Source organism: Myotis nattereri, assembly GCF_964212035.1.
Source record: "Myotis nattereri genome assembly, chromosome: 2".
NCBI classification, from domain to species: domain Eukaryota; kingdom Metazoa; phylum Chordata; class Mammalia; order Chiroptera; family Vespertilionidae; genus Myotis; species Myotis nattereri.
The window spans coordinates 193,658,714-193,683,737 of record NC_138076.1 but is presented as its reverse complement, the minus strand read 5'-3'; the positions used below and the strand labels follow the sequence as shown (position 1 = coordinate 193,683,737).

At 42.6% G+C, this 25,024-nt stretch overlaps 1 protein-coding gene across 1 annotated transcript; it reads left to right on the top strand.

The window, feature by feature from the left end:
* The first annotated feature begins 1,243 nt into the window (after positions 1-1,243).
* SLC2A3 (solute carrier family 2 member 3) lies at positions 1,244-14,615 on the top strand. The gene is made up of 10 exons (XM_081082597.1): positions 1,244-1,466; positions 3,502-3,594; positions 4,047-4,207; positions 6,841-7,081; positions 7,770-7,932; positions 8,219-8,406; positions 9,327-9,431; positions 10,062-10,163; positions 10,643-10,846; positions 12,228-14,615. Exons 1-10 carry the CDS (start codon positions 1,452-1,454, stop codon positions 12,438-12,440), a joined length of 1,485 nt encoding a protein of 494 aa, XP_080938723.1. The 5' UTR covers positions 1,244-1,451; the 3' UTR covers positions 12,441-14,615.
* Positions 14,616-25,024: the final 10,409 nt, after the last annotated feature.

Here is a 25,024-nt window from a genome sequence, read left to right as displayed (position 1 = left end):
ATTTCTCTCCCCAACCCCCTCAAATCCCTGATATTATCTGGCACTTGCCCAACTCTTTAACCACAACTAGTTTGTTTTGCTTTGTTTACTCTCACACTGGAGCCTCTTCTGTCTCTGTTATCCTTCACCTTCCTCTCTTCATATATTTATCTGTTTTTTTTCTACTGATCTGCTCATTTTTCTTGTAAAACTTAATACGTAATGAGATATTTAGCTCACGTTTCTTTCAAAAAATTCAGTGCATAATTAATAGGATATTGATAATTATCTCCAGTTGTGTAAAAATCAATTGGTCTTGTCCCCTCCGCGCTCTTTCCCCTTTTTTAAGTGGAAGGAGAAAAACATTATAAATTCCTTAAGGGCCAGGACTCTCTTGTCCTATATACTCGTGAATCCCCAGTTCCTTGGAGAGTATCAGCAAATACCTGTTTAGCTGAATTTGATAATTGTCCTATCACTACATGCTATAAACCTGAGACTAGAGGCAAAGCTTGCAGAAAGGGTAGAATTAAAAGTGGGTGTTTGGTGGATGCAATATTAAAGAGTTTGGATCCCCCAAAATATAAAAACAACAAAACAAACAAAAGAAAGAGTTTGGATCTTATCCTATAGGCATTTAGTTTTCTCCTTCCTGCAGCTTAGGGGAGTTTGTCTAGCTTCTGGATATTCAGGTTTCCGTCCTACCTGGGGTGATTATTCCAATTAGAGGACAGCTAGAGACATAAATTGGCTCAGTTCTTCCCTCTGTTTTCTTCTCCCAGACTGTCCTTTCCTCCCCTTCAAGATTGTAGACCCAATCAACAATCAAAAAGCAGCTGATAAATTCATAGGTTCGTGAATTCTGCTTACACTCCTTCAAACAACCTTATCTCTCAGATAACACCCACTCCACTTGGCCTTACATATACAGCACTTACACACATATAGGGGAAAAGGCATTTTGTCTCCTGACAGATTGATTCCATTCTGAGCAGTTGTGAGAGCAAAAATAAAGTGAATTTGCCCTTCCCTGCAGGCTTTTCTGGTAGCATTTTGTCTGTGAAACTAAGAGAGGCTGTAGCTGCTCTAGAAAAGGGAAGGACTCTCAAGAAGACATAGTGGGTATGGAAAAGGATGTGGTTTTAAAAGTGGGCAGAGGGAGGTGCTGCCTAGGGTGAGGTCTGAATTTGATGTTACGAGATCACGAGATTGTTTGGGGGAGGAGCTGGGGAAGGGCTGGGGGCTCGGCTCCCTTCCTGGCTCCACCCTTTCCAGGATTATAAATTGGTGACGGGTGTGCACTTTTAACCGCAAGAGTGAGTGTGAGGCTGAGATGTAGAGCAATCCTGAGGACCTGAAGAGAGACTTGCTGCCAGAGGAGGACATTTTTAAGGTTTTGTTGGCTGAAAAAGGTGTCTCTGGATCCCCCTCCAGATCTTTCTTGAAGATTCGAAAAGAATTAAATTAGGGCCATGGGGACACATAAGGTAAGGATGATTCAATTACCAGTTATTTTTGCATGTTTGGGGTACACTCTGAAAGGGAAACCATAATGGTGATTGCTGTGTTCTATTTTATTCTGTCATCTAGCCATCTTCAGGCCCTTTCCTTCTGCCTGCAGTGCTACAGTTTCACCAGTTCTCCTTGATTCTCATATCCTATAAAGGATTTATTCCCGCTCCATCACCTTCCTGTCTCAGGGAAAGTCGCCTGGAGAAGTTGTGTTTGTTTCTCGGGTTTATTTAACATAATTACACTCTACCGAGGATGAGCTGATGGAGTGGACAGGGCATCAGCGGCTGCTCGGTTGTGTTGATTACAAGTGTGGGGCCAGGTGCAGTCTGAGGATGTCTCTGGAAGCATTGGGCCTTGAAAAGACCTGAGATTTGTTTGGAGGCCTGGTGTCCAACCATCTGTTCTATGACCTATCGGATTTTCTGGGTACTAAGGAGATAGAATTGTCATTGTTCTTCCTAGTGTGGTTATGACTGTGAGCACATGCTACAGTTATATATTATTGTGTATTATGTATGCAGTATATTTAGGGAGAAAGGCATTTTCATGAAGGTAAACAAATTTGAAAATAAAGGAAGATAAGAGATGAAAAATGTGAAGGAAGAAAAAAAGGGACTCAATGATAGTATGATGAGGGGGGAAAGAGGTTTTAACTCAGGGGAAAAGAATTCATCAGAAGGAGCTATGCAGTGGCAGGGGGCCTCAGGAGTCCTTATACCTAGTTGCCTGGGAGGCAAGGTCATTTTGGGCAATTGAAATTCTCAGCCTGCCACTCTTGTCAGACTGGAGAATAATGTTTGGGGGAGGTTGAAGATGGACTCAGGCATAGATATTGAGCTATTTTGAGGTGGAAATTTAAGATAACAATCCCTTGAGTTATTCCTGGGAAGCTGAGAGATGACTGAGTTGATTTCTGTCCCCTTCCCCCAAGAAATGTCTCCTGTATGTGGGGTTGGGAGTGAGCTTGTGCTCTCCCCCTGCTGGGTGGGAGATAGCAGTACAGTAAACTGGCAGAATTACAAATGGGGCCAGGATACAATGGTATCTATAGTAGACACCATAGATTACGTGATCCAAAGAGAGATAAAGAGCAGCTCAGTGATAAAGATAAATGCACCGCCACCACTCTGGGGCTTCTGTGGAATCCAGGGTACAGGAGAGCCTGCACTGGATCTAGCTGTTTCCAAAATAATCTGTTCTTAGGAATTCTAAATGTCTTTACCCCTGTCCTCCTAAGTCAGTGGTTCTCAATCTTCCTAATGCCGTGACCCTTTAATACAGTTCCTCATGTTGTGGTGACCACCAACCATAAAATTATTTTCGTTGCTACTTCATAACTGTAATTTTGCTACTGTAAACAATATGTAATTATATATGTGTTTTCCGATGGTCTTAGGCGACCCCTATAAAAGGGTCGTTCGACCCCCAAAGGGGTCGCGACCCACAGGTTGAGAACTGCTGCTAAGTTCTTTCCATCCTCCAGGTACTGCTGTTTGCTTTTACCTGGGGCCATATTTTGAATTCCAAACTGGCTAACTCAGTTCCTCTTAACTGTTTACTTTCTAAATTTTCTTGCCTCCTCTCTTAAGTTTACAATGCTTGTCCATATATTTCTAGATAAGGTCTTCAGTGATAACCTGTTCTTTTGTGTTCCTGTTCATTACCTAAATCTCATTAAGTTTTTGTTCTTTTTAAAAAATACACATTTTTATTGATTTCAGAGAGGAAGGGAGAGGGAAAGAAAGAGGTGGGAACATCAGTGATGAGAGAGAATCATCGGATCAGTTGCCTCCTGCATGCCCCACACCGAGAATGGAGCCCACAGCCCCGGCATGTGCCCTGATTGGGAATCGAACCTGTGACCCCTGGTTCCTAGGCCCATGCCAGCCAGGCTTGTTCTTTTTATACCACTCCTAGGACCAGCTGTTTTAATACGTCTCCTTAATTAATAAGAGGCAGTTATCAAGAGTTTTAAGTACTGTTTCTTCCTCCCCTACCCACCCCCAGGTCACCGCACCTCTGATCTTTGCCATCACCATTGCTACAATAGGCTCTTTCCAGTTTGGCTACAACACTGGAGTCATCAATGCCCCTGAGGTGGTGAGTACCAGGCAACTAGAGTTAGAATTGTAATGGGTACATACTATTGGTAAGGAAGTCTACTTGAACCATTAAAACAAAACGCAGTTATTCCCTATATCCCGCACTGTACCCATTCTTCCTCTCACCCTATGGTGATATACTTCCTTTATTATCCCTTAGGAGTTAATTACAAAGAAAAAAGAAGGCACTTGGGAGAGGGCTGGAATATTCACTGAATATTAGTACTACCTGCTGGGATTTTCAGAACAAATAAAAATTCTTTTCAGAGAAACATTAACTCCAATCTGTTACCTCTCTTCCATCCCCATCTAGTTATTCCCTTGGTTCTATACCTATAAAGCAGTAATTGTAATATTGTATTTTAGGGAAGGGAAGACCCCCCCAATACTTGTCTCTTTTCTCATCCAACTGTAACAATCTGCCCTCCCACCAATTATTTTAATTTGCAGATCATAAGGGACTTTATCAATTACACTTTGGAAGAGCATTTAGAAAACGTTCCCAGTGACGTGTTGCTGACGTCCCTCTGGTCCTTGTCTGTGGCTATCTTCTCCGTTGGTGGTATGATTGGATCCTTTTCCGTTGGACTCTTTGTCAACCGCTTTGGCAGGTATTGGCCAGAAACTGGACAAGGGAGGGGGGCTATTCTGGTTGCACTGAGGACGGGTATTGAGAATTAGGATGTGATGGTAATCACACATTTGAATGAGAGCACCTCAAATTCTGACCAAGGGAAACCTAGTCTAATTGACACTGACTACTCTTGCTTGGGGCTCTACTGCCTTGCATAGCTTCCACCCAGCCATCAAGAGGTGGGCCTTGGGAATGATTGGCTTTGCAGTCCAGTTTACACTAATTCTGTTTTCTAATAAAGTTCATTGAAGTGTCTCAGAAACATACTTTATTTAAAAAAAGGTCAGTTGTTTGCTTTTCTTTAAAATTTTGGGGGTTTTATGCAAATATCTTCAGTATTTTACACAACAGGATAGGGAGGAAATATTTTTTAATCCTTAATCTTTAGCAAATAACTAAATCATGGCCAAATAACTAACCTGAAATGTTTTTTTTCCTGAAAAAAGAAAAAGAAAATTGTATCTTCTCACCCTATACTGGCTTAATAAAATGAATATCTTAGAGGGTAGAATACTTTCAATAATGACTAGTGAAAGAACCATTTAGTTTGCTGATTAGATATTCTGGAAACATAAATGGAATTCAAGTTTGTTTTTTAATGTGTTTTTATTGATTTCAGAGAGAGGAAGGGAGAGGGAGAGAGAAATAGAAACATCAATGATGAGAGAAAATCATCCATCAGCTGCCTACTACATGCCCCTACTAGGGATCGAGCCCAAAACCTGGGCATGTACCCTGACCAGGAATCAACTGTGACCTGGTTCATAGGTTGACACTCAACTAGTGAGCCACACTGGCCTGGCTGAATTCAAGTTTTTAATAAATGAAAGCAACCTATTTTATTTTTGTTTTTGAAGGGATTAAATTTTTGTCTACTAAAATCATTAAAATTTTAACGTGGGTTTTCCAGAACTAGCATGGCTTCTTCCTGTTATTTTATTAGCAAGAGAACCAATAAAGGAGGGGGGAACAGGAAAAGGAATGTAGAAAAAGGTAAAATTGAGAATGAACAATGAGATTTTTCTCTTGAAAGGGTGTTCTCTGTATCTCCTTGGAAGCTTTTAAAAGTGCCAGGCCAGGACCTGTGCATCAGTATTTTTCAAAGCTCCCAAAGTAATTTCAGTGGCCACCTGAGTTGAGACTCATTGTTGAAGTTCATGGTGCTGGTTCTTCCCAACAGCTTTAGTAACTTTTCAGTGTTAATCTTTTATTTCAGTCTTCTATCAGCTGTTTCAGTGGCTCCGTCTGCCACATTTTTAGTACATAAATGTAGTAATTTATTATTTGATACTGGTTACCAATACTAACTGTTAATGACATCACCATAGTCCACCCAAAGGAGAGCTGAAGCTGCTGTTTGCATTACTTTTTTTTGTGATGTGGAAAAACTCGGTCTGAAATAATCTATCATCATCAGTATGTTGGTGATATACCTAAGCAACTGCATTATAACTAAATGCAGTGAGAAGCATTAGTCCAAAAATATCTCTTGGGTATGTTCATAGACCTGCTAGGGCAGAATTGCCTAGGGCAGTAGTTCTCAAACTTGAGCCTGCACCAAATCACCTCGAGGACTTTTTAGAACACAGATTGTTGGACCCTCACCCCAGAGTCAAACCTAATTATTTGATAAATATGGAGAGGGGTAATTTTAATTTCTAGCAAAATCTATGTATGGACCACTTTCAGAACTACTGGCCTAATGTGCTTGCTAAAATCTTACCCTTTGCAACAGCATGGATGGACCTGGAGAGCATTATGCTAAGTGAAATAAGCCAGTCAGAGGACAAGTACCATGATTTCATGTATATGTGGAATCTAATGAATAAAATAAACTAACAAACTCATAGATACAGAGAGCAGACTGACAGCTGTCAGAAGTGATGGGGGTTGCAGGGCTGGGTGAAAAAGGGATTAAGCAAAACAAACATAAAACTCAGACACAGACAATAGCATGGTGATTACCAGAGGGAAAGAGGGGTAGGGGGAGGTAGAAGAAGGTATAGGGGGCATAAATGAAAATGGAAAGAGATTTGGGGTGATGAACACACAATACAATATACAGGTGATGTATTATAGAATTGTACACCTGAAACATATGATTTTATCGACCAATATCACCCCAATAAATTCAATTAAAAAAATAAAGTGCCTGCTAAAATGCTAGGCTACAGTTACAACTTAAAAGAGGAGAATCTTAAAACACGTTCTCTAGGTGAATTTTATGCATATAGAGGTATAATGACCACTGACCCTGTTATCCCAACTAGAAATGTTCTAATGATAGAAAATAGAAAAGTTAAATAAAAAGAGAAGATGTATGCTTTGTCAGGTAATTCAGTTGGTTAGACTGTCGTCCTAATAATGCCAAAATTGGGGGTTCAATCCCCAGTCAGGGCACATATAAAATTGAGCCAATGAATGCATAAATAAGTGGAAAAACAAATTGATCTCCCTCACTCTCCCTTCCCTTCTCCATCTCTCTCTCCCTAAATATCAATAAATTAAAAAGTATTTTTTAAAGATGTTTGAGCTTGGGGAATTGAATAATAAGGAAAGAAGGGGAAAGTTGGGATTGTTTTGTTAACTTGTTTTTGTTTAAATTTTCAGGCGCAATTCAATGCTTATTGTCAATCTATTGGCTATCACTGGTGGCTGCCTTATGGGATTCTGCAAAATAGCGGAGTCAGTTGCAATGTTGATCCTGGGCCGGTTGATCATTGGCCTCTTCTGCGGACTCTGCACAGGTTTTGTGCCCATGTACATTGGAGAGATATCTCCTACTGCCCTGCGGGGAGCCTTTGGCACTCTGAACCAGCTGGGCATCGTTATCGGGATTCTGGTAGCCCAGGTACGCTAGAACTTAACGAGTGTTAGTTTCCAAGACTCGTTAAGAGTTAACATAGCCCTGGCTGGTGTGACTCGGTTGGGCATTGTCCTGTGCACCGGAAGGTTGCTGGTTTGGTTCCTTGCCAGGGCATATGCACGAGTTGTGGGCTCCAACCCCAATAGGGGGTGTACAGGAAGCAGCTCTTACATCAATGTTTCTCTCTCCCTCTCCCTTTTTCTCGCTCTCTAAAAATGAAGTAAAAAAACAAGAAATTTTTAAAAAGAGTTAATAGCCTGGCCAGAGTGGCTCAGTGGTCAACCTATGAACCAGAAGATCATGGGTTTGATTCCTGGTCAAGGTCCATGCCCAGGTTGGGGGCTTGATCGCCCTATAGGGGGGCATGCAGGAGGCAGACTATTGGTGATTCCTTCTCATTGTTAATGTTTCTATCTCCCTTCCTCTCTTAAATCAATAAAAATATATTTTTTAAAAAGAAAATTTAATTTAAAAAGTTAACATAGGTAAAGTACTCAAAAATGGCACATATTCAATTATATGTGAGTTTCAGATATTATTATAGCTCACAGACAACTGAAAAAGCAACAGGATAGTAAAAGAATGGATAATTTCCTGAAATTTTTCTTTATTTCATTTAATTTATGGCCTATTAAACATGGGATTTATAGTATTACCTTTGTCTGGTTTCTAGGTCTTTGGTCTGAATATCATCTTAGGAACTGAAGATCTTTGGCCCGTGCTATTGGGCTTCACCATCCTTCCATCTTTCCTACAAATCATAGCCCTTCCATTTTGCCCAGAAAGTCCAAGATTCTTGCTGATTAACAGAAAGGAAGAAGACAGTGCTAGAAAGAGTGAGTATCCTTCACATGTTTACTGTAAGAATCGTAGGGTTGTGATTTGTTTTAGGATGAGGATATTGGATCTATTTTTTGTTATCTAAGAACCCAAGTGAAGAGTTTCCTAATTATTATTAAGTTAGGAACTTCAACCCATAAAGAATGAGGTGAGGAGGTAAATTAAGACACGGGTGCTGATTGATTAGCCATGTCTGGGGCTCATCTTGGGTGGCTTCTCCCTAGCTGTCTTATGGATTTGGGATAGCACCTTACCTTTATCCTTTCCTCTTCTCTTCACCAGTCCTCCAGCGGTTGTGGGGCACCCAAGACGTGGCTCAGGACATCCAGGAGATGAAAGATGAGAGTGTTAGGATGTCACAAGAAAAACAAGCCACTGTGCTGGAGCTCTTCAGATCGCCGAACTACCAACAGCCCATCATGATTTCCATCATGCTTCAACTCTCTCAGCAACTTTCTGGAATCAATGCTGTGAGTATCAACTTTTGTGTCCAAGATATCCTTCAATATTTCACTTAAAACGCCTGACCAGAGGTAAATAGCTCACCTACGTACATAGCCCCTCACAATGTTTGGCATGTAGCAGCTACTCAGAAAATGTTGTTTATTCAAGTTTTGATTTGGTTTTATTTCTTAAATTTATAGTACATGTTTTCCATGTGGAAAAATGAGAAAGTAAATAAAAATGAAAAGTTTTTACACTTTGTCTTAGAGCAGATGGTTAGTTTTTGTCTTCTTCTAGGCTTTTTTTTACTATATAATACAACACAGATTTTTTTGACCACTCATTTTTATTTCCAGCCCTCTCTAACTCTGATCTACCTTATATGATATCATCAGTGACAATGTAGGCCATACAACCGAAGTAGATATTTGAGAATTTATATGCCTTGGCTTTTCTTTAGGATTTGACATCCTAAAATCCATGTAAAGCCCTGGGGAACCATTAGAAAATCAAGAAATGTGGAAGCACAGTAGCAACTTAGACTGAGGTGGCCTTACCATTGTATCTATTTTTTACAACTAGAATAGAGACTATGATAGCTGAGATAGGGTGCAAAATGGGAAGCTAGTAATTGGCAGGTATCCCTTATATTCTATGTAAATACCAACTTCCTGCTTTTGAGTCTTGGTTGTGAAAAGAGAAGATAGTATACCTTCTATCCATTTTCAGGTAAAATATTTGGATATAAAGAACACTTTTGTCCCACCTCTTTAAATACTGATTCATGCCCTGACAGTTTCTCATCAGTCTTTGATTGATTTGATAAAACCATTTTGTTGCATTTTGCAAAACACACTTGATAGTCAAAATAGTACGTTGGTCCTATTTTTCAGCTGCCATGCACAATTGCTGTTTCAAAGTTGTACCTTTTTGTGTTTCCTTGTAGGTGTTCTATTACTCAACAGGAATCTTCAAAGATGCTGGTGTTAAGGAGCCAATCTATGCCACCATTGGTGCCGGTGTGGTTAATACCATCTTCACTATAGTGTCTGTAAGTTGGATGGTTTGATAATTTTTGGGAGACAGGGGTTGGGGGGGGGGGGGAGGAATTCTTGCTACGAATGTTCAAAGATGGGTTGTGAGTACTTCCACCTCCCTACCATTATTATTTTTTTAAAATATGTTTTTATTGATTTCAGAGAGAAAAGGGAGAGAGAGAGAGATAGAAACATCAGCGAGAGAGAAACATCGATCAGGTGCCTCCTACACGTCCTTCACAAGGGATAGAGCCCGCAACCCGGGCATGTGCTCTGATTGGGAATCAAACCGGTGACCATCTGGTTCATGGGTTGATGCTCAACCATTGAGCCACACCGGCCGGGCTCCCTACCATTATTTAAATCTTCTGTTGTTGTTTAATTCCTCTTTGATGGGGTACTGGGTGGGGAGAAATATTGAATGGGGGGGTGTAAGTAGTCTTCACTTTTTTCAAACAAATCTAGAATAGATGGGAGAGATGGAGGTTATAGAAAGGGTTATATAGGATATATTAAATTTGGAACTGGAAAAGAGGAAGTGTGACTATAACAAGTATCTGCTATTATTAAGGCAGATTCAGGTAGCTTACATAGTGTTTTCATGAAAAGGAAATCAGAAGTGTCATGTTATATTCTTCTTTTAGCTGTTTCTAGTGGAAAGGGCAGGAAGGAGGACTCTACATATGATTGGCCTTGGAGGAATGGCTTGTTGTTCCATCCTCATGACTATTTCCCTGTTATTAAAGGTGAGTGCTCTTTGAGTGAAAAAAAGGGAAGGGAGGGGGAAAGGAGAGGTTACGTTGACTCTCTGGGAAGGCAGTGAACAGTTGAGACTGGAGACTGATAAAGTCAAATTTGGGAGAAACAGCATGCCCAGAGTTTTAAGAAAAGTAGATCACCACCGATAGGTAATGAAATTGCTATAATCCTTACATCTGTATAACATGTAGCTTATAAAATACATTATGCAATTTAATTCTTAAAGTAATTTTGAGGGTATTTCCATTTACAATTGATGAAATTATCTCAGTAAAAATGATATATGTGTGATCATATAGCTGGGTTTCAAAAACCTCAAATTTTTACTCTAAATCCAGTAGGTCCATTATACCCCAGGACATAAAGGGGCTTTTCAGAGTCAGTCAGTGCCCAAGTCTGAGAAGCTAGATCCTGCCTGGTCATGCTGTCTTTGACATTAACTTTCCTCTGTTCCTTCCTCACACAGGATGATTATAGCTGGATGAGCTTTCTTTGCATTGGGGCTATCTTGGTGTTTGTGGCCTTCTTTGAAATTGGCCCAGGCCCTATTCCCTGGTTTATTGTGGCCGAACTCTTCAGCCAGGGACCCCGCCCAGCTGCAATGGCAGTGGCTGGCTGCTCCAACTGGACCTCCAACTTTTTGGTTGGACTACTCTTCCCTTCAGCTGCAGTAAGTAAATCAAAGCACAACTCACCTTGCCCATCTAGAAATCAACCCACATAAGCCATGTTACAATACGAATGAAGGATTAGATCTCAAGGGCTTTAAACTGTGTCTCGCGCCCCCGTCCCCCCCGCCCCCCTCCCCCCCCCCCGATTTCTAATGATACATAGAAAAAGAAGGAATGAGAGCAGAAACGACTGAAGAAGGAGCGCAAAACTGGGAACTGTTAAAATGCCACTGGTCTGAAATGATAGTAATAGAAGCAGAATGATAGGAATAAGCCAAGCCTCAAAGGATTTCAAACTAATGCTTAAAAATCCATCATTTGAATTAGCATTTTGGCTTCATGATCTTAAAGGCTCACAAAGCATAGGATGTTAATGAATGAAGTGAGTTCTATTATAAAATGACCTGGAGCTGATTTGGATAAAGGAATTTGTAATGGACATCTATAATCATTTCCTATTTCTGTGAGTCTTTCATAAACATAGATTTTAACAGTGATAACTGAAAATCCGAAAATACTCAATAGGGATTTGGAAGCAGCTAATTTCAATGAACAGGGAAAGGAGTGACACAAAGTTGCGGAGAGCCCTAACCAGTTAGGCTCAGTGGATAGAGCGTCAGCCTGCGGACTGAAGGGTCCCGGGTTCGATTCTGGTCAAGGGCATGTACCTTGGTTGCGGGCGCATCCCCAGTTGGGGGTGTGCGGGAGGCAGCTGATCAATGTGTCTCTCACATCGATGTTTCTAACTATCTCTCTCCCTTCCTCTCTGCAAAAAATCAATAAAATATATTTTTTAAAAAAAGAGTTGCGGAGAAATATAGTAAGTTAGCAATGGGATTCATAAGTGAGTCTCTCTGCCCTAACCAGTTTGGCTTAGTGGATAGAGCGTCAGCCTGTGGACTCAAAGGTCCTAGGTTCAATTCCAGTCAAGGGCATGTACCTGGGTTGCGGGCACATCCCCAGTAGGGGATAGACGTTTCTGTCTCATCGATGATTCTAACTCCCTCTCCCTCTCCCTTCCTCTCTGTAAAAAAATCAATAAAATATATATTGAAACATCGATGAGAAAGAAACATTGATTCAGCTGCCTCCTGCATGCCCCTACTGGGGATGTGCCCGCAACCCAGGTACATGCCCTTGACCGGAATCGAACCTGAGATCCTTGAGTCCGCAGGCCGACACTCTATCCGCTGAGCCAAATCAGCTAGGGCAATAAAATATATTAAAAAAAAATAAGTGAGTCTCTGGTGAAACCTTACTGTTTTCATGAACTATGAAAGGGTTATGGCTTGAAGCCTATTGGAAATATGGATGTAAGGAAACTGAAGTTTGTCAGTGACAGGATTTTTATATCAACACTTTTTTTTAATCTTTTTGTAGAAATATTTAGGACCCTACGTGTTTATTGTCTTCACCGGCTTCCTCGTGATCTTCTTGGTCTTCACCTACTTTAAAGTCCCTGAGACCCGCGGCAGGACTTTTGAGGACATTACACGAGGCTTTGAAGGGCAGGCACACATGGCTAACAGAGCTGAGAAAGCCGCCATGGAGATGAACAGCATGCAGCCTGATAAGGACACCACCAACGTCTAAGCCGTGCTTCCTTCCCACCTCCCTCCCAACATGAAAAGTAACCTCTCCCTGAATGGGGAGAGATCTCATCAGGTTGTAACCCAGGACTGTTTCTGAATGCTGCTACTTGATTCTTTTCTCATCCCCACACTCCATGAGCACTCACAGGACCCCAGTGCTGGGGTTAGTTGTATCTTCAGTGGCTTTTTAAACATTTCATTTCTTGGACATTCTCTTCTGTTTGGAAGAGACCAAGTGAACCTACCTTCATTTCAGGAGGGATTGGCTACTTGGCATTTGACAACTTTGCCAGCTCTTCCTCCTTTAAGTTCTAATATTGCCTCATGAGGGCATGTAGGGGAGAAAGAGTTCCCCAACCTCAAACTCACCAGGAAACAGATAGACATGAGAGTGTGGAGGGCAGAGAGGAATTACATAAGAGCATCTTCCTCACTTCCATACCGCTCTGCAGAGCAAATTAATTTTGAGTTTTATTTATTTTATCTTCTGGTTTTATTGCATAAATATTTATTTTTTTAAGTGTAATTTTACCAAATAATGAAAACATAAGGAAATTGAGGTTAGAGGGAGGTACTTACAGAGTTTATAGGGTGGAAGATTTGATACTGAAGAGGTTTATAGTTTAATAAGGGAAGATTTACACAGAAATGTAATGCGTTATTGGAAGGTATATGATGAGGTATGTGAGGTTTGCAGATTGCCTTTTAACAATTTCTGTCCTTCAGATGGAAATTCTCAAGTTCAATTTGTCAGAAAAGTCATGTGCCTGTGTAAAGAAGCTACTGGTTTCCTTTGGAACGTTTTCTTTGTTTAAGATTATATGTAGTATTACTTGAAATCTAGGATTATTACTAAGGTGGCCATTGTAGTTAATGGTGGTTGATGGGTTCTGATTTTGGATGGAGTCCAGAGAAGGGAAGGTTGTTTGTTCAAATCAATCGTCTTCCTCTTATAGTGGACTCACTTTATTATTTTTTTTTTTTTAAGTTTTCCTACCATTCATCTGGTGGGAGAGCAACCTAAAATATTGGTTCTTGATAAAGGTTTGGTTTTTCTGCATTTTGTTCTTTAGGAAATTTTAGATGTTTAGATTTTTTTAATTTAGTTTTAAGCCATAGCTTTAAAAGAATTCAGAGGAGAGTGTTCATAGCTAACTTGGAATTTGTAACCTCAGCATTGGGAGAGGATTTTTCCTGAATGACTGTTACCTAGTTGAAGTATGTTACTGCTTTAGGGTCAGCCCATGCCTGTTTTGGTCTGTTTCCATGTCAAGTTACTCTTGTTATCATGTTACCATAGTATTATATCAAGTGCCCTAAGGGCACTTGAATCTTTCCCATAGACCATGTTGGAGATGGTATGAGTAAATGTGCAGTGTAGCCCACACTCGAGAGTATGAATGTATGTGCACTGTCACTTTGCTCTGGGTGCAAGTCGTTTATTGGTAACTTGTTTCCTCTGTTCCTACAGCCCCCTTTTGGATGGAATGTGTTAAAGTTTATTCCTGGGTATATAAGTAGCACTGCCTCTGCTGGGTGGGATTTGCATCTGTGGCTTTCTTCCTAACATGTAGAGAACTCTGCCTCACTCTAGACTCAGACAATGGGAGCAGGAGAGTGTGAAATCAGGACATGTGGCCTCCTAGGGGAGCTTGAAGGAAGTCATGGGGGGGAGGAGGCATTCTTTTCAAGGGGATGAGAAATACACTAAGACTTGTAAATCTGGAAGGTTTCAAAGAGTTAGATGAGATGAAGGTATTTACACTTGCCATAGGTCACAGACACCTCCACTGTCTAGTTCCCTGTGTTTTTATAAGTGGTGACACCCTCTTTTCCCTTTTTCATGTTGCTTGGCCTCCCCTCCCCTCCTTGGTGCTTATACGTTTGAGGCCCTTCAGCCAAATCCTTGCCTACGACAATATTTTAGCTCTCAGTTCTCACCATCCCCTCTGGTTGTTGAGCCTTTGGATAAAAACTCCGAGCTCTGACGTGGGACTTTGCTGGGACAGGTGACTTTCCTCCAACTGCACCTCCACTTCTGGCTCCTCAAAAACCGTGGGTGGGCAGTATGAAGTTTCCCCATTTCTCAGTGACCAGATTGTGAATATTTCCAAATACGTTTTATATTATTAATGTTACTGTGGTTCTTCGTTTTGAAATAAAAATTCTGAATGTACATGTTGGTTTTTTTGTCTTGTTTTTGTCCTTCCTCAACAAAATCCACTTTAAATCCTAGTTTGGCCATTCAGTACCTGTTGTAACCTTGAGTAAGTTTCTTATAAGACAGTCTCGAACAAATGAAAATACTGCTCCTTGTTTGTTATACACATGAAATTAAAATGTTGTGGTGCATTGCTTTGCATAGTTAACAAATTGTCACTTTCTTTCCTCAGTGAAAATTCTGTTTTTCTCTCTTATGCTCTTTCCTACTTCGTTTCTCCTTTAGTCTTTGATCATTAAAATTCATCCTACACTGATGTCAGGGCATCCATATGATATATATAACACTATCCGCCTTAAAATCCTCCAGTAGATTTCAATCAACTATAGAAAAAAAATCTTACACCCCATAGTGGGCACAACCACTCTAATGCAAGGTCCCTGTGGTGTTTCCTAAGACTTAGCTCCCAATTATGTAAGAAAATGCCTCACCCACTACAGCACCATTGACACCTCCATGCCTTCATTTATGCAGTCTGGACACCCCCATTCCTGTTTCCAGTCACATATTAAAAATTTGAATGGCTGCTTTTAATTTTCACTCAGCCCAAGCATGAGCTCCATACAGCCTTCCTCACTCCCAACATAATTTTTACACTATGGCACTCTGTGTATTAGACGGAATGAAAAAATGAACTGCCCCCTGACTGTCAGGAAAGAGTCTCAGTGAATACACCATCCAATCTAATAAAAGACAAACATGCAAATTGACTGTGCCTTTGCTATGCCTTAAGCCACGCCCACCAGCCAATCAGAGTGACTATATGCAAATTAACCCAACCAAGATGGCAGCCAGCAGCCACGGAGCTGAAGTGAGCAGGAGGCTTGGTTGCCCCAATGATGGAGGAAGCCAAGCTTCCACCTGCTGCGGCCAGCTCTGAGCTCCACTGAAGGCAACAAAGTTTCAATTATAGAAGGTAAATAAATCCTAGAATTAAAAAAAAAAAAAGGAGAGGCTGGGAGCTTCTGTTGCCAAGGGGCTTGGCCAGCCTGAAAACGACCCTCAGCCCCTCACCCAGACTGGCCAGGCACCCCAGTGGGGACACCCCCACCCTAAAGGGGGTGTGGCCAGCCTGAAAACAGCCATCAGCCCCTCACCCAGGCTGGCCAAACCTCCATGGGGTGAGGGTCCCCACGGGGGGGGGGGGGGGGGTTTGACCAGCCTGCAAACAGCCATCAACCCCTCATCCAGGCTGGCCAGGCACTCCAGTGGGACCCCCACCCTGATCCGGGACACCCTTCAGGGCAAACCAGCCGGCCCCCACCTGTGCATCAGGCCTCTATCCTATATAATAAAAGGGTAATGTGCAAACTGACCCTAACAGCAGAAAGACTGGGAATGACTGGTCACTATGACACACACTGACCACCAGCGGGCAGACGCTCAATGCAGGAGCTTCCCCCTGGTGGTCAGTGTGCTCCCACAGGGGGAGCTCTGCTCAGCCACAAGCCAGGCTGATGGCTGCCAGTACAGCGGTGGTGGTGGGAGCCTTTCCCGCCTCCTCAGCAGCACTAAGGATGTCAAACTGCAGCTTAGTCCTGCTCCCCGCTGGCAAGTGGACATCCCTCGAGGGCCCCCAGGCTGCCAGAGTGATGTCTGACTGCCAGCTTAGGCCCAATTACCCAGGGAGCAGGCCTAAGCCAGCAGGTGGTCATTCCCCAAGGGGTCCCAGACTGCGAGAGGGCACAGGCCAGGCTGAGGGACTCCCCACAACCCCGCCCGAGTGCACAAATTTTTGTGCACCAGGCCTCTAGTCCTATATAATAAAAGGCTAATATGCAAATTGACCAAATGGCAGAACGACCAATCACTGTGACGCACACTGACCACCAGGGGGCAGATGCTCAATGCAGGAGCTGCCTCCTGGTGGTCAGTGCACCAGAAGCCAGGCTGAGGGACACCCCCCACCCCCAAGTCCATGAATTTTGTGCACCGGGCCTCTAGTATTCTTCATAACTGTTGTCTCCACTCCCTTTTCCCACCTTTGCTTCCTTATAGTTCATTCTCCAGGTAACTAGAGAGAGCTTTTAAAAATCAGATCATGCCCTAACCAGTTTGGCTCAGTGGATAGAGCGTCAGCCTGCGGACTCAAAGGTCCCAAGTTTGATTCTGGTCAAGGGCACATGCCCGGGGTTGCAGGCTTGGTCCCAAGTAGGGGGCATGTAGGGGGCAACCAATCAATGATTTTTCTCATCATTGATGTTTCTATCTCTCCCTCTTCCTTCCTCTCTGAAATCGATAAAAATATTTTTTAAAAAAATAATAAAATAAAAATCAGATCATGTCACTCCCTACCTAAAGCCTTCCAATTACATCTTGTCACACTTAAAATAGTATCCAGCCCTGGCTGGTTTGGCTCAATGGGTAGAGCGTTGGCCTGCGGACTGAAAGGTCTCGGGTTCAATTTCCGGTCGGGGCACATGCCCAGGTTGTGGGCTTGATCCTCAGTGTGGGGCACACAGGAGGCAGCTGATCCATGATTCTCTCTCATCATTGATGTTTCTCTTTTCCTTCCTCTCTGAAATTGATAAAAATATATTTTTTAAAAAAATAGTATCCAGCCGAAACCGGTTTGGCTCAGTGGATAGAGCGTCGGCCTGCAGACTGAAAGGTCCCAGGTTCGATTCCGGTCGAGGGCATGTACCTGGGTTGCAGGCACATCCCCAGGGGGTGTGCAGGAGGCAGCTGATCGATGTTTCTCTCTCATTGATGTTTCTGACTATCTCTCTCCCTTCCTCTCTGTAAGAAATCAATAAAATATATTTTTTTAAAAAAATAGTATCCAGACTCCTCTACTATGGTCTATATATTGGGTGACTATGTAAGTCCCAGTTTGCTCCTATTACCCTAGTGTAACTTTTAGTATAGTCCTTTCATTCATTCTCAAAACTGCCTGACAACAAGATGTGGTTACCTACTTACAAGGTTTGCTGTGTCAACCTCATTTCTTGTTGCTCTCCTTGTTCACTGAAGTCTAGATCCATTGGTCTTTCTAGTTCCTATGCACATCAAGTTCATTATCACTTAGGTCTTTACATTTGTCCTTTTTTGCTTGGAATATTCTGCCTCAAAATTTTTCATGGCTGTCTATCTTGTGAGTTAGGTCTTAGTTAACACTACCTCTGTGGAATGTAAGTTCCATAAAAGCAAGCATCTGTATTGTTCATGCCTAGAGCATTATATGTTCATGCCTGACATATAATTGATGTTTATTAAGTGTATCAGTCTGGCTCCTATCTGAAAACAGAATCACACATTGATTTAAACATGGAATGTTTACTATAAAAAAATCAAGCTATAATAAGAGTAAGTAAAATATAAAAGATGTGCCCAGCCAGTGTTGCTCAGTGGTCACAGTTCAATTCCTAGTCCGGGCACATGCCCAGGTTGCAGGCTCTATCCCCAGTAGGGGGCATGCAGGAGACAGCCTATCAATGATTGTCATCATGGATGTTTCTATCCCCCCCTCCCTCCCACCCTCTCCCTTCCTCCCTGTGAACTCAATATAGCATCCAAGAGCTGGGGAGAGTATCCAAATAAGGACCACCAGAGGGAGGCCACCTCCCAAGAGCAGAGGTTCAGGTCTTAACAGAAAAGGCATAGTGGCAATCCCACTAGAGAGCAGAGAAATGGGCTGGCTGGCACGGACCAGAGCTGGTGAGCATTCCCCAGGCAAGCAGAAGGCAACGCTTCAGGTGAGCCACAGCTGGTAGTCAAATATGTGAGTGTTAAGAGGGAGTCAGGTCACCAATATGGGTGGGAGACCTGGGCCCATCACCTGTGTGAGGGGTGTGAGGGAGCTTGCTGGGGTGCATGGCTGGGGCAGGGCACCACCCAAGGTTCTGTCATCTTCACCTGTGCACCAGCAGGAGAAATCCCTTCTTCCTACGATGTCCACTACCATCCACTGAGAACACTTCATTGTGCTTAACATTCTAAAAGAGAAATGATTTAAAGGAATTATATCCATTACCACCAAGCACCACTGAAGGGTAAATTTGGAGCTGAGAGGCAATAGATACCTGGCCCAATAATTGTCAGGTGGCTGGCTGAAGATGTGGTCCTTGGTTGAAAGGATTTCCTCCTTCCACACCTCCCAAAGCCACTGGACTTGAAATAAAATTCCAATTGAAACGTGCCCCCCGCCCCTCGTTTTGTGTGTGTGTGTGTTTTTTTTTAAACCACAAGTGTTTGCTGCAGAAATTTGGCCAAGGTTCCACCTGCATAGCTCCAGCTGAGGTTGAGCCAGCGGGTCTGCTCAGAGCTAGTTCTGCCCAAGAAAAAGGCGAAGGGCAGCCTCATCCTGGAGCCACAGAGCTGCGCGACGACCTTGCACCGCCCCCTATCGCCATGGAGAACCTCTTGGTGTCCGTTTCCAAAGAGTAGCACCAACTAATCATCTAACAACAAACCTGTAACCTTGACGCGGACCATGGTTGCAGCGGCACCGCTAAATACGAATCCGGCCAGGCGTGTCGCTGTCGTGGTCCTGCGGTTTCAGGCTCCCAGCCAGGGCCGCGGCCGCCAGAGAGCACAGCGCGCTGGGCAACCCGAGGCGCGCGCCCCCGCCGCTCCCCGGCGCTGCGGTCTCCGGAGGCCGCGCAGGGCACCGGTGCATCCGCAGCCCCGCACCGAGCCCGGCTCTGCCAGGCGCTGCGGTCTCCGGAGGCCGCGCAGGGCACCGGTGCATCCGCAGCCCCGCACCGAGCCCGGCTCTGCCAGGCTGCGTCTCCCGCAAGCCGAACCGCCCTCGCTGCTCAGGCGTGAGTGGCCCAAGAACCTGTCATCATGTTTTGTCCAAGATCATGACACCAAAACCATTTCTGGCTCTGACCGAGGATTTATTTGGAACGGAGCAAACCTTCAATTGCAGGTATTTCCTGCCATTTTTATTCCGAAGTGAATTTTCCCTTCCTGAATTGCTCTAGGCTTTGTGTCTTCATTGGTAGGGTTGAATCACCCGAGTTAAGATAGATTCCAGAGATTAAATTCTTAAATTCAAATCTCTCTCTCTCTCTCTCTCTCTCTCTCTCTCTCTCTCTCTCTCTCTCATCTGGAACGGGCACCTTTGTCTTTAGCTGAACGCTCAAGGACTGGAATAAAGTTAAGTAGCCAACAAGCTACAAGGGTGCCAGTTTAGACACACTTTCACCAAAATACCAAAATGTTTTATTATCAGACATTCAATCCTTATCAATCTGGAGTGAGAAAGGGATCCTGTACTTTACGTTTGCATTTTTTTTTAAATTGAGATTGAGTTTTTTCACATGGCTAGGAGCTATTTATACTTATCTGTGAACCATTTGTATACATCAGATGAGGAATATTTTGAAAAGAATATGTCTTGGACAAGAAACAAGACAAAATAAAGGAGTTTATAAATAAAACTAGAGGCCCGATGCATGAAATTCATGCAAGAGTAGGTCTTCCTTCCCCTGGCTGCCGGCATCAGCTTCCCTCTGGCACCCGGGACCTTACCTCCGACTGCCGGCAGGCACCCGAGACCTGGGCTTCCCTCACAACCCCGGCTTTGTCCAGCTTTGTCTAGAAGGACATCAGGTCTAATTAGCATATTATGCTTTTATTATTATAGTTACCATATGACACAGCAACTCCACTCCTAGGTCTATTATTCAAGAAAAATAAAAACATATGTCCACACAAAAACTTGTTCACAAATGTTCATAGCAGCATTATTCACAATAACCCCAGATTGGAGCCCTTATAGCAATTACAGATGAATGAATAGACAAAAGTGGCACATCCATAAATGCAATATTATTTGGCCATAAAAAGGAATGAAGTACTGATATATACTGTGGATAAACCTTTAAAACATAAGAATATGAAGCTAGTCACAACAGACCACATATTATATGACTCAATTTACATGAAATTTCCAGAACAGGCAATTCTAGAGAGAAAGAAGGTAGCTTAGTGGTGGCCCAGAAACTAAAGGAGGCAATTAGGAAGGAGCTGAGGATAGGGACTGATTTCTAATGGGTAAAAAGTTTCTTTTCTTTTTTTTATTTATTGACGAGAGAGAGAGAGAGAGAGAGAGAGAGAGAGAGAGAGAGAGAGAAGGAAACATTGACTTGTTGTTCAACTTCTTTATGCATTCATTGGTTGCTTTTTGTATGTGCCCTGAGGGGAGATCAAACCCGAAACCTTGGTGTATCAGGACAACACTCTAACCAAATAAGCTACCTGCCAGGGCTCAAAGTTTCTTCTTGGGGCCATAGAAACACTCTGACATTAGCATATGTTTCCACACCTCTGTGAAAATGATGAAAAAAATAGAATTGTACACTTTATTTTATTTTATTTTATTTTTAAATATATTTTATTGATTTTTTACAGAGAGGAAGGGAAAGAAATAGAGAGTTAGAAACATCGATGAGAGAGAAACATTGATCAGCTGCCTCCTGCACATCTCCCACTGGGGATATGCCCGCAACCCAGGTACATGCCCTTGACCGGAATCGAACCCGGGACCCTTCAGTCCGCAGGCCGACGCTCTATCCACTGAGCCAAACCGGTTTCGGCAGAATTGTACACTTTAAATGGGTAAACTTTAAAATGTATAAATTATGTAAAAATAAAACTTAGTCCTGGACAGTGTGTGTTCAGTGGTTAGAGCGTCAGCCCCGCACCGAAGGGTTGAGGGTTTCATTCCTGGTCAAGGGCATGGATCTGGGTTGCAGGTTCAATCCCCAAACCAGTTGGGAGATGTGTCTCTATTTGCATAATCTCTCTAAAAACAGCTTGGTTGTGGAGTTTCCTGGACACTGAAGGAAGTAAGATATCAGAGGTTTTACCATATGCACACTTGGTCAAATCCTGGAACCCCACCTCCACTGTTCTCAGGATCTGTATTGCTCTACATCCTTCCAAAAAAATGCCAATTTTCTGTGGAAAAAGACCACAGAAACATTAGAAATAAAGCATTGCCATTAATGAGAACTGCAGTATAGGGCAGTGATGGCGAACCTTTTGAGCTCAGCATGTCAGCATTTTGAAAAACCCTAACTTAACTCTGGTGCCGTGTCACATATAAAAATTTTTTGATATTTGCAACCATAGTAAAACAAAGATTTATAGTTTTGATACTTATTTTATATATTTAAATGCCATGTAACAAAGAAAAATCAACCAAAAAAATGAGCTCGCGTGTCACCTCTGACACGCGTGTCATAGGTTCGCCATCACTGGTATAGGAAGAAAGCAAAATGCCAAAAAGGTTATTGGAAAAGGTATACTGATATTTATATTCATGACTGTGAAACGGACACTGATAACATATTAGAAACAAGGTCAAATATACATTTGAAAACAAAAAGAGTAATGCTGTTTAGAAGAACAAAGCAGAGTATAATATTGAATATCTATAAAGGTATTATAATGTTTGTCCATGGGAGTTAAACATTAACAATTTTTTTGTGTTAATTGAATTTGTGTCTTAATATGTGACTTAGAATAATCTTTATTATGTAGAAAAGCTGATTTTTTTTATAGTCTAATAACATAAGAACTGAGAATTGCTATTGGATTTAACAATATGGAGATCATTAGTGATCTTGACAGGAACAGTTTTGGTGAAGAGATGTTATTGAAAATTTGATTGACAGAGGTTCAAAATAGAATGGAGGATAGCAGATAAAATATACTTCGAGGAAAGAAATATTGCCCCGGCCAGTGTCGTTCAGTTGGTTGAGCATCGTCCCATGCACCAAAGAGTCACCAGTTCGATTCCTATTCAGAGCATGTGCCCAGTAGGTAAGAGATCAACCGAAGGACTTGTATGCATGCATATAAGCATAACCAATAGACACAAGACACTGGGGAGTAAAGGGGCTGGAGGAAGGTCAAGGGGAAAAAAATAAATAAAAGGAGACATATGTAATACTCTTTGTAATACTTTAAGCAATAAAACAAAATAATAAAAAAAAGTTAATAGAAGAAACAAAATAAAACAACAGAAATCAATGAAATAGAAAGCCAGTAGGCTAGAGAAAATAAAGTAAAAAATTAGTTATTTGAAGATTTAAAAATTTGATTAATCGATAACAAGACTGACCAAAAACCAAAGGGTGAAATTATGATTTACCAACATCAGAAATTTTAAAAATGAAATACCCGCCAAAACCGGTTTGGCTCAGTGGATAGAGCGTTGGCCTGCGGACTGAAAGGTCCCAGGTTCGATTCCGGTCAGGGGCATGTACCTGGGTTGCGGGCATATCCCCAGTCGGAGATGTGCAGGAGGCAGCTGATCGATGTTTCTCTCTCATCGATGTTTCTAACTCTCTATCTCTCTCCCTTCCTCTCTGTGAAAAATCAATAAAATATATTAAAAAAAAAAAGAAAAAAAAATGAAATACCCTAAAGACATCAAAACAATAATAGTTAGTATGAGTAACTTTAAACCAAATTTAACAGTTTGATGATATAGAAAAATTCCTTGACAGGCACAAAATGGACATTAAACTGATTAGTCTTTAATCAGATTTCTATAAAAAAAATTGAATTCATTATTTTTAAAAAATTGCTCCATAACAATCTCCAGTTCTAGATAATGACTTCTATCAAATATTTAAAGAAATAATACCAATCTCGCTCTTTCCCATCTTGCAAAATGGCTGGTGATAAAACTGAGAAGCCAGTCGAGACAGTGCAGCAAGGAAGGAGGAAGAAAAGAGAATACAAAGAAGGACCAATATAATAGCAGTGGCTTTTAGAGGCTCAGGCTCCCAGACAGATCAGCAAGGATACAGACCACGGGCAAAAGGAAGAGCGAGCCTGAGATGAGACCAGTGTGCCTATTGTAAGGAAACAGGACACTGGAAGAATGAATGTCCCAAACGGCAAAGTAAGAAGACTGTGCCCCCTTTTCCGCCCAGTTGTTATCAACCAGAGCCACCTGAAGCAGATCTCATTGAGCTAGCAATGGCTGATTCCCACTAGGACAGACCGGGCTCACTTCAGCTAGGCCCCCACAAGCCCATGGTCAGAATGAAAATTGGGGGCCAGAACGTGGACTTTATGGTTGCTATGGGAGCTGAGCACTCAGTAGTCACTCAGAAAGTAGCACCTCTCTCAGGAAAGGAGGTCACCATTATTGGAGCGACTGGGGACCAGACCCGTAGACCATTCTGCCGCCCTCGCCGATGCCAACTTGGCGGTCATCAAGTAATTCATGAATTCCTGTACTTGCCAGACTGTCCAGTGCCTCTAATGGGTAGAGACATTTTAGCCAAAAATGGAAGCAGAAATCACTTTTGCTCCAGATGGCCCAGCACAGCTTCGCCTAGGTGAGGAGACCTCCCCAATGATCCTGTCCTTAGCAGTGCCGAGGGAGGAAGAATGGAGACTTTACACCCGCCCAGACAAAGGCCTCACCATTAGAACCTGAATTAGAGAAGGAATTCCCGCTGGTCTGGGCAGAAGGGAATCCTCCAGGCCTGGCTAAGGACCACGCCCCGGAGCTAATCGAGTTCAAGCCTGGGGCACACCCTGTTAAAATCCGCCAATATCCAATTCCAAGGGAAGCACGCCTAGGAATCCAGGTCCACTTAGACCGGCTGCTTCAGTGGGGACTTGTTAAACGATGCAGGTCTCCATGGAACACGCCTCTCTTGCCTGTCAAAAAGCCTGGGAATAACGACCACCGCCCCTGCAGGATCTACGGGCTGTTAATGAGGCTGTTACAACCCAGCATTCAGCACTGCCGAACCCCTACACTCTTCTGGAACTCATCCCATCAGAGGCAGAATGGTGTACATGCCTAGATCTGAAAGATGCCTTTTTCTGTCTTCGGTTAGCACCTTCCAGTCAGCCTCTCTTTGCTTTCGAATGGGAAAACCCAACTACAGGGCCCAAGGAGCAGTTCACCTGGACCAGACTGCCACAAGGGTTCAAGACTCCCCTACATTTTTTTTTTATTAAATCTTTATTGTTCAGATTATTACAGTTGTTCCTCTTCCCCCCCCCCCCCATAGCTCCCCTCTACCCGGTTCTCACCCCACCCTCTGCCCTTACACTCCGCGCCCCCCCCCCCCCCCGCCCACTGTCCTCATCCATAGGTGTATGATTTTTGTCCAGTCTCTTCCCGGACCCCCCACACCCCTTCCCCCCCACCCGAGAATAGTCAGTCCACTCCCTTTCTATGCCCCTGATTCCATTATATTCACCAGTTTATTCTGTTCATCAGATTATTTAGTCACTTGATTCTTAGATTCACTTGTTCATAGATATGTATTTGTTGTTCATAATTTGTATCTTTACCTTTTTCTTCTTCTTCCTCTTCTTAAAGGATACCTTTCAGCATTTCATATAATACTGGTTTGGTGGTGATGAACTCCTTTAGC

Coding starts and splice junctions, on each gene's coding strand:
- SLC2A3 (XM_081082597.1), top strand. Junction 8,407..9,326: donor AACTTTCTGGAATCAATGCT/GTGAGTATCAAC, acceptor GTTTCCTTGTAG/GTGTTCTATTACTCAACAGG. Junction 10,164..10,642: donor CTATTTCCCTGTTATTAAAG/GTGAGTGCTCTT, acceptor TTCCTCACACAG/GATGATTATAGCTGGATGAG.